The sequence below is a fragment of the Perca fluviatilis genome, chromosome 22, assembly GCF_010015445.1.
Source record: "Perca fluviatilis chromosome 22, GENO_Pfluv_1.0, whole genome shotgun sequence".
In the NCBI taxonomy this organism is placed as follows: Eukaryota; Metazoa; Chordata; class Actinopteri; order Perciformes; family Percidae; genus Perca; species Perca fluviatilis.
Genome location: NC_053133.1, coordinates 27232578 through 27249228, shown reverse-complemented (window position 1 = coordinate 27249228; position 16651 = coordinate 27232578). Strand labels below are relative to the sequence as shown.

Below are 16651 nucleotides of genomic sequence, written 5' to 3'. Positions count from 1 at the left end.
TGTGTATGCCATGTTTCTGTGTATATTAATACACTTCTCAAAATTTATCCTGGTTTCCTAGTCTCTTTATTGATGTTCAATTCTCTGGCTCTTAACAATCTAATTTTCTTCTGGTTCTGGTCCAAATTCACACTGATATCAACTACATAACACTACTACGAGCTATTTCATAAATGTACATTCTTACTACATCGTAATAAGGGTGACAAATACTTTTTTTACTTGTGTTTCTGTTGTATCTGCTAGCCTTTGCAACTCATTTATAAATGCTTTGTAAAGCATAGCAAGTCCTCACTTTAGATGGGCTCACATCATGTAGTCAACTAATCAGTAGTAACTCAAGAGTTAATCATGGATTGATGTGTTGGTAAGTGCTTGTTAAAGATGCATTAACACACTAACTATCCGTAGGCATATTTCTGAAGGCATGTCCAAATAGAATGTGTGTGTCCAGGTTCTGTTAGCCTTTGGAACTCATTTATAAATGGTTTGTAAAGCATAGAAAGTACTCACTTTAGATGGGCTCACACAGTATACTTAACTAACCAGTAGTAACTCATGAGTTAATCATGGATTACATTATTGGTAAGTATTTGTAACAGACGTGTTAACACCCCAGCTATTAGTTTAGGCCTTTTTCTAAATTATAAGATTTTATTTAAGACATGAACAAATGTAGGTCTAGATAGTCCGTTAATCATTAACTTCCTAGTTATAAACAACCGTTTACGTTCCTGAGTACCTAGTTGATAATGGTAAAATTACTTAATTTACAAATGGTTAATGCATCATGTAGGAATTATTACAAAATATACTGATAAACCTTTTACATGGGCTTACTTACTATGGACCAACCATTTACTAACTGCATTTACAAATGCTTTACTGATTAGAATGAATGTAGAAACTATGCTTTACAAATGATAAACAAATAAATTACTACTGGTTTGTAGATAGTTTATAAAGGGAAAAGTATTTAATTTACTAATGGTTTTTGCAATACTTAGAAAGTGTCAAACTTCTATTTATGAACATAACTTCCAAGAGCCTTATTTACTATGAACAAACCATTTATGAGTGTGTATACAAATGCTTCATTCATGAGAATTAACATAGGAGCAGTGCTTTACAAATGATGAACAAAGCATTTAGCAATAGTTAGTAACTGGTTTATAATGGGAAAATTATTTCATTTCCAAATGGTTGTTTCATTATTTGTTAAGTATAAATCATGTACTTACAAACATATTTTTCAAGATAGGCTTATTTACTATGAACAAACCATTTATAACTATGTGAATAAATGATTTACTGATGATGAATTATGTAAGAACAATTAATTAATAATGATGAACAAACCATTAACTAATAGGCTTATTTACTATGAACAAACCATTTATAATTGTGTGAACAAATACTTTACTCATGATGAACTATGTATGAACAATTAATAAGTAATAATGAACAAACCATTAACTAATAGTTAACTAATGCTTAATAAATGATGAATTATGGATAGTTATTATAAAGTGCTACCCAGTCTCTACTTCATCATCGGATGACTCGTCTTCGCTGCCCTGAACAAGGATGTAGAGGAAAAAGAAAAGGTTAGCAAGCTTGTCTGAGCTTAAATTATCATCATTCATTGATTGAAAATCACTTCAAGTGGATTCTACCGAGGGGTCTGGCGAGGGGGTGGCGATTCTGGAAAAAGAGAAATACAGTCCACAAATTAACATTTGTGTCCCTGTTTTATGTCATGAAGGTAATAAGCATCTCTGTCAGCTAGACATTTTGAAGATCTTCATCCTTCACCTGTTCTCCTCTCCATCCAGCAGCTTCTTGTAGGCGGCAATCTCTATGACCAGGGCCATATTGACATTTAGGAGGTCCTGGTACTCCTGTTTGTCACGGGCCATCTTGTCATTCATTTTCTGAATTTCCTCCTTCAAGCGCCCGACGTTTTTCTTCTCCACTGAGAAATTCTCCTCCATATCTTTCATCTGGCCGTCCAAGGATTTGTTTTGGGACAGCAACCAAGTGGGATTGAAATTACATTTAGGTAGTGAAAATAACTTCAAATAGAAATAAAATAAAAGGGTGATTTTTTATGGTTTTGTGACCTGGATGTGTATCCATTTGCTGTGTCATTATTTAAGCATGCAGCTGTTTCTGAACATTTTGTGCTCCATTTGTTTGATTCCAGCTACAAATGGACTGAGTAATTTGGGGTTTTGCATTATTATCTTGTGCAGTACACTGTAAGCCTAATGTCGCATACTCACAGCTCCTCTAAGGGCATCCACCTCAGAAGTTAGTGACTGAACTTTGCCCTTATGATTACTGGCCTCTTCCTTGGCCTGTCGCACCTCTTCCTTGGCCTGTCGCAAGGCCTCATCATTCTTGTCTGCCGCTTCAGTGAGTTCAGCAAGCTGGTGATCCCAGTGACAAACAGAGAGCACAGGGTAGAACTGAGTCAACTGTTCAATAAATGATGAGTCAGAGGTTGAGGGAGAGTGACTATAGCAGATAGCGTGAAGCATGTAATGAAAGATGTGGCCACAAGAGGCTTGCAGACACTAGTTGGGTGGTTGAAGCAGTTTTGAGGTAACACTGTTCATGACAATCCAATGTTCAATGGTCATAAAGAAAGAAAGAAAGGTTCTACTTTACTGCATTGCTTTTCAGTCTTTTGGCAGGTGATTTAATGCTTTTTTAAGAAAACAGCAGATTTTTGGGGCCACATGGGGGCAGTGGAAACACACTGTGAACACAACAGTGACACTATAACTTTTTAGGTTGATATGGTGAACTTGTTAGCAAACAGTCAACACCCATTTACATATCAAGCAGATAAGGAGCATCATTATCATTCATTTGGAGTTGTGTGTCTGACCACCTGATAAATGTAAGTCCAATATTCACTCTATTTTAGCTCTGTTTTGGTCTCTACTAAGTCCTGGGGGGACATATGTCTCATTAGCTGCTAAATGCTCCTCAGAGTTCACCAGTTAGTTGCTAACTTTGTCAGCCATCTGGTGCTGGGCAGGTAGTGCCTACTGCAGCCAAAAACAATGCTGACGAGGGCCATGAAAAATGATCCAAAACAGTACAGTTGGGGGTCAGAAAACCAAAACAAAGAGCTGTAAGACACTAAAATGCTTTGTAGAATTAAGGGGATCTACAGAGTCAGGTGGGTTTATTGCTAGAAGTAATAGTTTTCAAATACAAGCAAGGGCGTAAATCCCAGGGAGGTCGGGGGGGTCACGACCCCCCCCCATCTAAGGGTTGTCCCCCCCTAGAAATATCATTAAAACAAGGCTGAGTATTGTAAATAACATAATGATGTACACTTAAATATCTGTGTAAGCAGTAAAACAATACAAACCCCCAAAAAGTGTTTTTTAAGTTTAGAAACATTTTGAGTCCCCCCTCCCTTGCCTCAGAGTGGTTTGGTCCACTGCATGCTTTAGGATCTGCGCTACACTCACGGTGACAGTCACATCGGTAGTGACAGGAATGTAGTAAGTAGACGGTTCAAAGCTGTCTTATTCACATTAAACATCAGATTAAGTTTTTCTTTTCTCATATAGAAATGATGCTGAGTAATTAATGAATTAGTCATGACAAATAAGTTCGCTATGTTAGTGTAATATAGTGTAACGTTACCTAGCTTGTTGGATAGAATGCACCCACTACAACTAACGTTACCACGGCGATAAGCCTTACGTTATGTGTGTGAACTTATATTAGGGTTAATTTTGGAGATCTACAGTTGTTTTTTGCTCAATATGAAATTAAGTGGCTGATCAGTTAAGTATATATCCTCTGTCCCAGACATAACCTAATATTTATGTGGAGGACGCAAGATCTTTTTTATTGAATCACGAGAAACACTGAAAAGAAGGATAATGGTACAGTCTCCATGCTACACTAATGATAGTATTAAGGCTTTCCTCAGTGTACGCATGTCTTCTACGAGTATAATTGTGGCTGTATTATTTGTGTCCCCTTCAAAAATTGCTCTTCAGAAATTTTATGTTTATTGTCCCCCCCTACTGTTAGATCAGATTTACGCCCTTGAATACAAGTAGTCATGTGATCAATTACTAGATCTAAAATGTGCAGAATGTGGGATTATATTCAAGCTTTAGTCCATTTATTCTGCTGCTTTTGAATTTCTTGAACATTTTTTAAATTACACCACATTCTCTTGTAGAAAATCTTTACCTTGGATTTGAACCGTTCCTCAGACTCATTAATGTTTTTGGTGGCCAATTTCTCATACTGCAGACGGACGTCCCTCAGAGCATCTGTAAGGTCAGGCTTAACCGTCCCCCTGTCCACCTGCACATACTCCTGCGGCTGGGTCTGTAGCTCCTGTATTTCCTGCAATTGAGTCAATAGAACTGTCATGTACAAATACTTTTTAGCTTACTCAGATGACATACAGTACATTGAGGACAGTATTGCGAGTATGTAGACTTTTATTTTAATGTTCATTTATATACTTTTCAATGAGTTTCCTAGCTGTATATAATTGCACTGATGCATTCAACCCTACATTTGGTACTCTGACCAGATTAACAAATACCTCAAACTATTTGGCCAAGTATTTACAAAAAAGGAAGCTTACCCTTTCATGCAGATCCCTGAGGAAGCTGATTTCTTTCTGGAGTGACTCAACCTTCCACCCTAGAGTCGCTGATGTGATTCTAGCATCGTCCAAATCCTGTGTAGTGACGCTGACTCTTAATAAGGTTACTTGTGAAAGTGACATGAATTATGCATTATATGTTTGCTGACATAGAAAGAAAATGCTCTCTTAAAAATGCTTTACAGACCCACTCACACAACAACCACTTACACACAATGACCCATTGTGTAGCAAGGAAAGGTCACAAACACATGCATCCAATAGAAATCAACTGCAGGCACATGACAAATGTCACTGCCACCAAGTCCTCCAAACTATGCGACCATATAGGCCGTTTATTCCTGTCATCTAACACGACCCAGGTTGTGATGGTGCAACTATACTGCAAGGACAAAATCACTGGAGAATTTAAGTTTATGTCTGCAGCTATGCAAATGCACCAATTTTTTTTTTTTTTAGTGTTACACTGATTTGAAACTTTTTCCACAACTCATCAACACTTAATTGATCACAATGAAACCCAGTGATAGTGAACAATCACTGACAAATGAGTTAGAATTGAATGTACTGATGTTCTCTCTGAATGAGACTGGATCACATGGTGGCTTCTCTTCTCACTCTGATAACCACATTGGGTCCTGTTGAGGGTAAACTACGGGATTAATGTGGGAATTTGATGAATGACAGATGATATAAAACCAGTATAAATAACCGAACATATAGACACGTCAAACAAACATATACAGGCAACCTCTTCACTTAGTCTTTGAGATATATGTAGATTAGGTAGCGCATCGCTACCGTGACGGCAGCCATGCGCCCCGTCACAGGTCCATACTGTTTTGTCCAGCTCATTCAGTGTGACCAGTAAGACTTAAAAAGATCTCCTCATTGCAGGCCTGATTTAACAGTAACAAATTGGTACCAGGACAGGGTCAATTCTGCTCTACAGTTTTTTCGGATCATGAAGAAGAGTGCATTTCTGTCTCTGAAGCTCATGAGCAATAATTAGATATGGATCAGGTAAGTAAGCCTCATTGAGATAATTGAGGTTTTACATCCCTTGATAATGTTTTTTTTAAAGCAGAATAGCTGAAGAGATGGGGCTGTGCTCAGTAGTCATCAGCATCTTCTGCTGTTGAAAACTAAGGTCATCCCTATTGTTATTACGATTATGAGGCAGAGATGTACCTGATGTGCCTGCTCCAGCAGGGATCTCTTATTCTGCAACCTACAGAGACAAAAAACAGGCATTTAATTTTAACAGCTGATGGGACTCTTCCCTTCCACCTTAACCCTCGTTTCGTCTTCGCATGGTCAAAATGTAAACCTTTTTTTTTACGTTTTGGACGTCTTTTTCGACACTTTTGTTGCTTTTCCACCAATGTTTTTGTGCCTTTTTGTAACGTTTTTTTTCTGCACCTTTTGCCATTTTTGTGTTATTCCCCCATGTTTTTTAAGTTTTTCCCAACATTTTTGTCACTTTTTCAAAGAAAAATAAATTAAAATGCTATAAAATTGAATAAAACGTGTGAAGAGTGTTGTAGGGAGCCATTATTTCTTTTGTAAATTTGGTTGAAAGAAACCCAAATTTCTGATATAGAAACCTTTTGAAAACAGGTCAGATTTGACCCGAGGACAACAGGAGTGTTAAAAGCATGACATGACCCTTTGTCTGCCTCCCCAGCTCTGTTTGCCTTTTCTGGCTCTGGCTCCACTTCTTCATGAAAACATTTCAGTGAAAGATAAATTTCACTCAGACACAGAGCTGGTATATATACTGTATATATTTGACTAGTTACTGAAGTATAGCCCAACACGGTCTCACGGCAGTTTGTGATATTGTCACGTTATTTTTTATCTATTGATTCGTGTACAACAACATGTTTATCTTGTTTTTTTCGTGGTGGCCAGCACAAAATGGGAACCATCTATACGGAGGTTGTGTTTAGGAAAAGATTAATGGGGAAAAGCAAAGCTCACACCCTGGGACACAATCCGCAGTCTCTGGGGGACACACGACAACATGAACGGGATGGCGGAGGTTGGGTTTAGGAAAAAAACAACTGGGAAAGGGTGCGTCACATGCCGGGAGACGGCGGGGGAAAACAACATACAGGGAAACAAAAGCCACGCGGGACGCAATCCCCGGTCTCCGGGGTGAAAGTCCTGTATTGTTTGACCCATCCACCACCAAGACCAACTTCCTTACGCGGATTTTCGGCATTTCACACTACTCACTACCGTATTTTAGCTGTGATCACGACATATGCTTTCCATTGAAATACATTAGTTTACCTTTTCGTGCTGGCCACCACAAAAAAAACGTCCCAGTGAACACGAAACAATAGAATAAATAACATGACCATTTCACAAACTGCCGTTAGACTGGGTTGTATAGCCTGTAATTAAGTCTATACAACAAGGTTATGAATAAATGGGGTATGCACATAGGCCTACTGATAATAACAAATCTGATTTATAGGTCTTCAACATAACAAAATCTGTATGGAGTTTCTTAAAAATCACACAGTGGAGAACAGAGACATCACGCCACGCCTCCTACTTCTCTTTCAGCTTATTACGGTCAACTTCCAACCGGGTCTTCTCTTCTTGGAACTGGTCCACCTGGCGCCTCAGGTCCCGCATCTTTTCCTCGTACAGAGCTCCAACCCGTGATGTGCCTTTGCCCCGCAGCTTCTCCAGCTCCGCCAGGTGTTTCTTTTTCTGCTGATCCAAGGAGTGGACCTTTGCGATGTAGTTAGCAAAGCGGTCGTTGAGCTCCTGCATCTGAACTTTCTCGCCGTCTGACATATTGTTAGAAGACGGTGGAGCTGTTTTTTTTGTCAGACAGTAGCTCGGTGTTGCTCTTGTCCTGAGTGCGCCTTGGAAGGCGTTTCTTAACCCATTACTTATTTATAGTCTCCTCCTTATGCAAATAACTCAACAATGATGAGTAATACCTTGACAATCCAGCATGCAATAAACATACAGTGTATCAAATATGTCAGGGGAGACTCTTTCACTCCCTGTCGTCTGTCATTCTTTTTCTCTTTCTTTCTCCCTTCTCTGCATAGAGAGCTGTCAGTACTCCAGTGCTGCTGACTAGCTGAGATTCTCTGATTGTGAAGGGAGACGCAGGGCAGCAGAGCTAATCCAGGGACCCTGTACACCTCTCAGCCACACTGCACTGGTGCTACTGGGTCTACTGTGCTCTTTACAAAACACAACAAAAGAGGTTTTGTTATTTTTGTTGACTAGATAGCAGCCTGAACGCACAAATACTTATTTCACAGAGATTATTTCACAGAGATCACATTTTTGCCTCGAGGGCTCAGGTGGCTGCAGTAGATTGAAGTTGGCATGTTTCCCCTAAGTCATGACAAACCCAGCTGAGCTGGTTTTATCTTTGTAAAGCATCATAGGCTGGGAAAACATCAAACTATAGTCTGAGTTAACCTTTTAAGTTGTATCCTCATTGTCTGTATCATACTAAACAATTTAGTTTACTTACTAAAAAGATAATATTTTGTAACCCACATATCTACATTTAGTTTTTTTCCCTCCTGTTGTATGCAGTGGTGGAAGAAGTATTCAGATCACTTACTGATATAAAAGTTGCAATACCACACTACATAATACTCTGTTACAGTCAAAAGCCCTCCATTCAAAAACAACAACTTTGATTACAAGTACTGGCAACCAAATGTATAATTAAAATATTAAAATTAAAGTAGTGATTATGCAAAATTGCTCCTGTCTGTTTTATGTTATCATATTACTGGATGATTATTATCGATGTATTCACTTGTACTTTAATGTTGTAATTGGTCCAGATGGAGCTAATTTTAACTGCCTATTTATTTTTGGGTATAATCTATAGGGGTGTGCAAAAAATCGATTCAAATTCAAATCGAGATTCAAGCTCTACCGATTCAAAATCAATTTATAGAATTCCAATAAGCGATTCATATTTTTTTTCTCCTTTTGACACTATTGTCCTGAAATGACATTACTTCGCCATTCCCATAGATGGCGCTGCATCTAATTCACACTGACACCTGGGCACTCTTGTCATAATCAGAAGAATGAGTGCAGCGGAAGTAGTTTAGTCGGCGCAAACAATGGCAAATTTCACAGAAAGAATTATTCAACTTGCTCCATCCTCATTGAAGGCGAGAGTTTGGACACATTTCGGCTTTTATAACCTCGAGGCGAAGACGAACTTGATAGGAATCATGCTACGTGTAGGCTTTGCAAAGCGAAAGTTAAGTATTTTGGAAAAATACAAAAAACTTGAGAACTTAAATCGTACAGCATCCCCCAGAGATTAACATTAAAGACGTGGACGGACAACAACCTAGTGTCGCATTCTATTTATCTCGCAACTTGTTTTTTACGAGGTTTAGAGTCAGAAACACGCCCCCTGACCTTGTATTTACAAACTCGTAACTCGTAACTCGCAACTCGCAGTAACCGAGTTCAAAATCCAACATGGCCGCCCCCCTGTATCAAAAGTTGTGAAAGCTGCAGTAACATAAAGTTATAAGCACTTCTGTCTCATTTGTGTCACTAAATCAGTCGTTCACACAGGTATGTCCAACTTCTATCTGTGGACATGTTGTTATGCTGTTTGCACGCACAAAAAACGGCCTAATGCGTTGTTATCAACTAGTTGCTAACAATAGCTAACCGGGCTAGAGCTAATGAAAACAATGAAAATCCAACTAGAACGCATTCAACTCGGGTATGATGTCATTCCCAGTTGTGGCTTCCGAGTTCCGAGGTAAATAGAACGCGGCATTAAGTACCGTGCCTAAATCCCACCGTTGCGTCAGAGAGAGTGTCCTTAACTGCTGGAGACATCGTAACTGCACAGCGGAGCATGCTCACTCCAAAACACGTAGACCAGCTTCTGTTTCTGCAAAAGAATGTACAGATTCCCACACACAGACACACACACCTAAATATGTATCCATTATGTGATTCTGACACATCACAAATGTTCTGTGTATGGACTGTAGTTGCCACAGTTCTAAAAAGAAAGGGCCTTTAAGAAGTTCAATGTGCCCAGTCAGGTTCACATTTCAACGGTCAACCTGGTAGCTGAAGTACTCCTTAAACCGCATTTAACAGTATTTTTAGTTTGATCTGAGTACAGCACTTTAAAACCAAATGTAAAAGCTCTTTTTATTTAACAGTTTTATACTTGAATTAAATGTATTTGAAAGCTGGCCAAAGCTTGGCACCTTTTGCAGTTTTTAGTTGCAAAAGTTGTTTTTTTTGTATGAAGACATATAAAGTAATATTAAACTACATTTAATTTGTTATGTTTCTTTTCTTTTAAATTGTATGTCTACTGCAATCACAAGGGAAAAGTAACTACATTTATATACTGTGAATCGCTTTTGAATTGAGCATAGTTTTTCAATCGAAAATCGATATTGAATCGAATCGTGACATTTTCTGAATCATACACCCCTAATAATCTACATTATTACATCAGATTTTATGAAATGATCGCATGTTTTGGTTGCTAAGTCTGAATCTAAATCTAAAGTAACTATAGCTTTGAAATAAATGCAAAATGGAGTAAGTACAAAAATTCCCTCTAAAATGGAATAGATGTAAATAGAAATAGTACCTCAAAATTGTGCTTAGGTACCATACACAAGTAAATGTACTTATTTACTCAATCACCTTCAGAACTCCAATAAAGCCACCTTGTCAGGAGTAGCTTTGCCACTTAGAACCAGCTTTGAAGTTATCGTACAACAATAATCTAGTAAAGATTGTGGTCAGGGGATATTCTAAAAGTGAGATTGTGAGCATATGTTAGGTCTTATACAGTGACACAAAACACAAAATATGTTATATGTATGTTCTTTGAATTGATTGATTTTCTACATGGTTCTGTGTCTTATCCCAATAAAAGTTGTCATATTTGTTTCTTAGCATTGGACTGCAAGGCACCAACTCACATCCATGTGCTGGACTTTACACAATTTTAAACTGCTCTAAAGACCCATCTTTTTAAAATTAACCTATGCACTCTAAGTGCCTTAACATCATCTCACGTTTTTTAACTGTTGATCTTAATTCATTTCTGAGCCTTGTCCTATCTAATGTTGACAGTGCTGATCTTTTATTAATGATTCATTGTTTTTGAATGTTTTTATGAATTATTATTATTATAAAAGGTATATCTCAGCATTTGACCTCAGGAATAGGCTAAGTGATGTGATGAAAGTAATATTGAGATATTTTAATTTAGGGGAAACTGTGTGTATGTGTGTGTCTGTGTGTCAATGTGTGTGTGTGTGTGTGTGTGTGTGTGTGTGTGTGTGTGTGTGTGTGTGTGTGTGTGTGTGTGTGTGTGTTTTGTGTGTGTGTGTGTGTGTGTCTGTGTCTGTGTCTCAGTGTGCGTCAGTGTGTTTGTGTGTGCACGCCAGTGTGTGTCTGTGTGTTTAATGTTTCCTCATTCCCCAAAACACAAAAACAACACTTGATTAAGTGTCTGTAAGAGGAAGCTGGCACAGAGCCAGAAGTATAAGGAAACAGAATGTCAGAGCCATCAGCAGATGAATGTGAAACAGTGTATTTGGCAGAAATGTTCCGGGACCTCCCTACATAGTTGGAGATCTCAATGTTAAACCCAAAGTTACATCCTTCTGTCAGACAAAGCAAGTGGAGAACTGAATGTGACTTTGCAGCTTCTCTTGCCCACATTGGACCGAGATCTAACGCTTAGAAAAGTCCCCTAACCGCTGAGTGGTAGCAGCCAGAGTCTGAGATTAAACTTGACATGATTGATATGAGGAACACATCAGGTGATGCTGCTGCACAACAACACTGAACCAACTGGTTCATGGGATGGAACGTTTACTTTTGTTTTCTTTGAAACTCTTTACAATTAATACAGGACCAATGTCAAAGACTGTTGTTCCCATCAGTCACTTAGACACAAAAACATGGAAAATAACTTTTTTGCGAATTTTGCAATTTCCATCAACGTTTTCTAATGCAATTCTTCAAAAAGCGCTGTTACGCCCCAGTCTAGGGGTGCCTAGGACGCAATATGAAAAGGCCCCATCTTCCCTGTCTCCCAAGTAGCCACAAACAATTAGGTGATTAAATCAACATAAGTATTTATTTTACATAGAAAAAGATATATATATATATATATATATATATATATATATATATATATATGACATAGGTGTATAAGGCTTCAGGGTGGCCTACCACAAAAGTAACAAACAAAACTAACTGGGAGATAAGAAACTAACCTAACAAAACAAAAGGGCAAAACAAATGACAAACGACTTACCTCCCTAACTAACAAAAACAGGAGAAAACAAGATTGGAGGTCCACCCCTACTAAAAAAAACCAAAAACAATATATCTAAACTAAAGTTACAACTGTGGCCGTTTGGGAGATTAGGAGGACGAGGAATGCCTGCTGCCCACCGATGGCCGCCATCTTGGCTCCTTATAACTGGATTGCTTCCCCAGCTGCAGCCAATCACAGGGTCGGGCCTGAACCTCTCCACCAATCCACAGACGGCTATGGCACACCTCTATTTGCATATGTAATTGGAACAAAAGAAAAAAGAAAAAACACAGGGCACACACAGCTTGTGTCAGATAAAAGCAAGTGCCTTGCAGTAGAAGGTGGTAAAGTATGTGGACAATTTATTAAAGGGAAAAATCCCACGAATTTGAAAGTACATTTGAGAAGTTTGCACAAGGAGGCTAACCTAGTTCACCTTAACAAGGTAAAGGAGAACGCAAAGCCCCCTTTGCCTTAAACAGAAGGGTCAGCGTATCTTTTGGTCATTCGATTTTCATTTCGAAAACAGGTATTAGAAAACAAAAAAACGAATGGTTGGTTCATTTTTGTTTTAAAATAAAAAATTTGAAATTGAAATACAAGGCGTTTTTTTTTCCTTTTCCTGCTTAAAAGGGGATGAGAGATGCGTTGATATTCATTTTCTATTTCATGTAACAAAAAATAAAATCACATCAGTCTCTCAGGAAGTTGGGCTACAAGTTTTCCTCAACTGCAGAATCAGACGCTGTGAAGCAGAAGGTAACTTCAACGTGATGTCAGATGAGTCCATACGGTCTATGGTCACATCATGTTTGTGCCATTTTCAGTACAAAATCTCCCCACATTTCTGGCAGAAAATTCTCTGTGATATGTGCACAGAGATTTCTGGTCCGTGTACTTTTTCGTTCATTCGATTTTCATTTCATAAACAGACTTAAAAAACAAAAAACGAATGGTTATTTGATTTTCGTTTTAAAATAGGCTACAACAATTGAAATTGAAATACAAGGCATTTTTTTCCTTTTCATGGTCAAAAGGGGATGGGAGAAATTAAAAATATGCTGTGATTTTCATTTTCTATTTCATATAACAAAAATAAAATCACTCGGAAATAGAAATGAAAAAAGGTTTGTTTTTTCATATTCAGAGACCGGATGTTGTCATTTCCAAGGCAACAGCGCCAGCATAGCCTACCAGTGTTGCTTTCAGCCCAGGCTAAAATTACTTTGGAAACCTCTACTCTTGATAATGCTTGGGGGGAATTTTATTTCATAATGCCACATGTATTTATTCCCCTCTCTCCCTGCCTCCCTCTGACTCTCTGTCTCTACCCGCCGCAGACAACTTCGCCCCAATCGAACCAGCTGAGGAAACAGACTTTCGGTTCACGGCTGCAACGTTACCGTTACGCCTCCGTTAACAATCCCAGCAAACTTTCCACGGTTCGCTTCCCGGTGTTGACTGACTCTGGTCCGTCTGCAGAGCTGCGTTACCCGCTCTAGCTGAGCTGGGAATCTGCCGCGCTCGTGATTTATTCATATTTTATTTTATTTGCAGATAGTGATATGCTATGATGCACTGATGTCAGGCAGGCTTGCTGCTGCTTTTAGTCTGAGCCTGTGAGATAACTAAACTTCCTTTAAATATAACGTGCATATAAATAGATGGAATAAATAAAAGTCCCTCGAAATACATAGTAAAACATACATGTATTTAGGCTATTGAACTATTATGACTAAAGCCTGTATTTCATGATCTATTTCATAGCCATATGTATATTTATGTAAACGGGGGCAAAAAACGGAAGTTATAGGCTACAGATTCCCTCAGCAGCAGCAGGGACATTCTAAAACGCTTAACGTGAAAAAGCTTAACTTTAATGTACCTAAACAATGATCAATCAAATATCAGTCAGTTATCAGTCAGATAACGTCCATAACGACTTTGGGTTAGATTTTTTGATCACTGTTTATAAACAGTGATCAAAAAATGCGCTAACGTTACGAAAAAGCTTAATGGTTAACCACGTTAAGCTTTTTCCCTTACAATTTCCCTTAATGAAGCAGAAACCCTTAATGTCAGCTAACGTCCATAATAATTGTACTTTGGATTAGATTTTTTAGTTTTTCAGTGGTTATGAGGAGCAATATGAGAGAGAAAATTTGGTAATCCTTGATCATTGCTCATTGATCATAGAACGGGTAACGCCAGCTCTGCAGAGTCAGTCCCGGAGGCGAACCGCGAGGACCGAGGTCACAGGGCTGGTGGCTAGCTGCTAGCTAGCTGCAGCAGCAGCTAATATTAGAATATTAGACCCAGCACTGGAGGTCTGATCCCTATGATCTGATCCCGAACCCCCGGTGACTCTCTGCCAGATCAGCAAGCTTAACGGCAGCAACAGAACATTTGCTGGGATTGTTAACGGTGGCGTAACGGTAACGTTACAGCCGTGAACCGAAAGTCTGTTTCCTCAGCTGGTTCGACTCTCTTCGGGCGAAGTTGCCTGCGGCGGGTAGAGACAGGGAGGCAGGGAGAGAGGGGAATAAATACATGTGACATTATGAAATAAAATTCCCCCCAAGGATTATCAAGAGTATAGCTAGGTTTCCAAAGTAATTTTGGCGGGCTAAATACTGTTAGGCTAGGCTGGCGCTGTTGCCTTGGAAATGACAACATCCGGTCTGTAATATGAAAAAATAAGCCTTTTTCGTTTCTGTTTTCGAGTGATTTTATTTTTGTTATATAAAATAGAAAATGAAAATCACAGCATATTTTAAATTTCTCCCATCCCATTTCGACAATGAAAAGAAAAACGCATTGTATTTCAATTTCAAATGTCATGTTTTAAAACGAAAATCAAATAACCATTCGTTTTTTGTTTTTTAATACCTGTTTATGAAATGAAAATCGAATGAACGAAAAAGTACACGGACCCAACACTGGTACACTGGTGCTGTTGCCTTGGAAATGACAACATCCGTCTCAGAATATAAAAACACAGGCCCTTTTTCATTTTTGTTTTCTAGTGATTTTATTTTTGTTATATGAAATAGAAAATGAAAATCAAAGCATATTTTTAATTTTGCTCATCCTCTTTTGACCATGAAAAGGAAAAAAACGCATTGTATTTAAATTTTCAAATTTTCTATTTTAAAATGAAAATCAAACAACCATTAGTTTTTTGATTTTTAATACCTGTCTATGAAAGAAAAAAAATGTAATGACCAAAAGATACACTGACCCAGAAGCTAACCCCGGTACAGGGCATGGATGTATGTCGATTTAAATAAAAACAAATGAAAAATGCACTTTTAAAGAATCTGGGTCTGAAGAAAACATAGCAGACATAGACCAAACATAGACCTCTTCAACCAGAGGTGGGTTAAAACTCTGCTGAGCTGCACTTTTATCTTTTAGCATTGCTTTGAGGCTTTGCAGTATTGGGATATTATGATGGTGTCTCTTCTGCCCTCTATCATTGTACTCAAGTGAGATTTCAACAGGCTGAACATATTTAAAGTGTGTTTTGTAATATTGCAGCCTTTGATGGTGCGTATTGTTGTCCTCTAGGAAACATGGTCTAAAGGTACTTCCAGTTGTCCAGTAGGCTACAGTGCCCTGCCAGGGGACTGCAGATGTAAATTAGCCTGTGGCTAACTCTGGTACAATGCATCAAATGGTAACATGTTTATGTTGTTATGTTTAAAATTGTACATGGTCCCTAATAAAAAAATAATTAAAAGGAGTCACTCAGGGGAGAGAATCAGGAGGAATTATAATTTGATATGAATCTGAAAATACTGATTCAATATAATTAATCAAAAGAGGTGCATTTTATATCAGCTGACAAAGACATATTCCTGCCCCACGTACAGTACATTCCCGACTAAAGGTTGCCATGACATTGTGTAAAGACATTGTTGTCGTGTTTTTTAGGTCAACTGTTTTTAATGTTTCCTCATTCCTCAAAATACATAACAACACTTGATTAAGTGTCTGTAAGAGGAAGCTGGCACAGAGCCAGAAGTATAAGGAAACAGAATTTCAGAGCCATCAGCAGATGAATGTGAAACAGTGTATTTGGCAGAAATGTTCCGGGACCTCCCTACATAGTTGGAGATCTCAATGTTAAACCCAAGGTTACACCCTTCTGTCAGACAAAGCAGGCAGAGAACTGAATGTGACTTTGCAGCTTCTCTTGCCCACATTGGACCGAGATCTAACGCTTAGAAAAGTCCCCTAACCGCTGAGTGGTAGCAGCCAGAGTCTGAGATTAAACTTGACATGATTGATATGAGGAACACATCAGGTGATGCTGCTGCACAACAACACTGAACCAACTGGTTCATGGGATGTAACTTTTACCACCGAGACCACATCACCCCTGTTCTCCACAAACTCCACTGGGTCCCAGTCAAACATTGGATCATCTTCAAAATACTTTTCCTCACATACAAAGCACTTAATAACCTTGCCCATATATACCTCTCCGACCTCCTCACCCATCACACTCCTGCGCCGCCTCAGGTCCGTCAATGCCGACACACTCAAGACCATCAGGACTAAGCTTGGACCTGGGGCGACAGAGCCTTCCCAGCTGCTGCACCCACCCTCTGAAACGCCCTCCCTGACCACATCAAACAGTCAAGCACCCTACCATC

The 16651-nt window shown here is 38.8% G+C and overlaps 1 protein-coding gene across 1 annotated transcript; it reads right to left on the bottom strand.

Moving 5' to 3' along the window:
- Positions 1-1470: 1470 nt before the first annotated feature.
- On the bottom strand, positions 1471-7556 carry LOC120552584 (vimentin-like). Its single transcript, XM_039790765.1, has 8 exons — positions 7224-7556; positions 5849-5888; positions 4637-4732; positions 4231-4389; positions 2286-2432; positions 1816-2003; positions 1677-1704; positions 1471-1577 (listed from the first exon to the last, which is right to left on the bottom strand). Exons 1-8 carry the CDS (start codon positions 7469-7471, stop codon positions 1533-1535), a joined length of 951 nt encoding a protein of 316 aa, XP_039646699.1. The 5' UTR covers positions 7472-7556; the 3' UTR covers positions 1471-1532.
- Between the last annotated feature and the right edge of the window lie 9095 nt (positions 7557-16651).

Coding starts and splice junctions, on each gene's coding strand:
- LOC120552584 (XM_039790765.1), bottom strand. CDS start 7,471: ATGTCAGACGGCGAGAAAGTTCAGATGCAGGAGCTCAACGACCGCTTT. Junction 4,733..5,848: donor TGCTGGAGCAGGCACATCAG/GTACATCTCTGC, acceptor GTCACTACACAG/GATTTGGACGATGCTAGAAT. Junction 2,433..4,230: donor AGGAACGGTTCAAATCCAAG/GTAAAGATTTTC, acceptor TGGGATCACCAG/CTTGCTGAACTCACTGAAGC.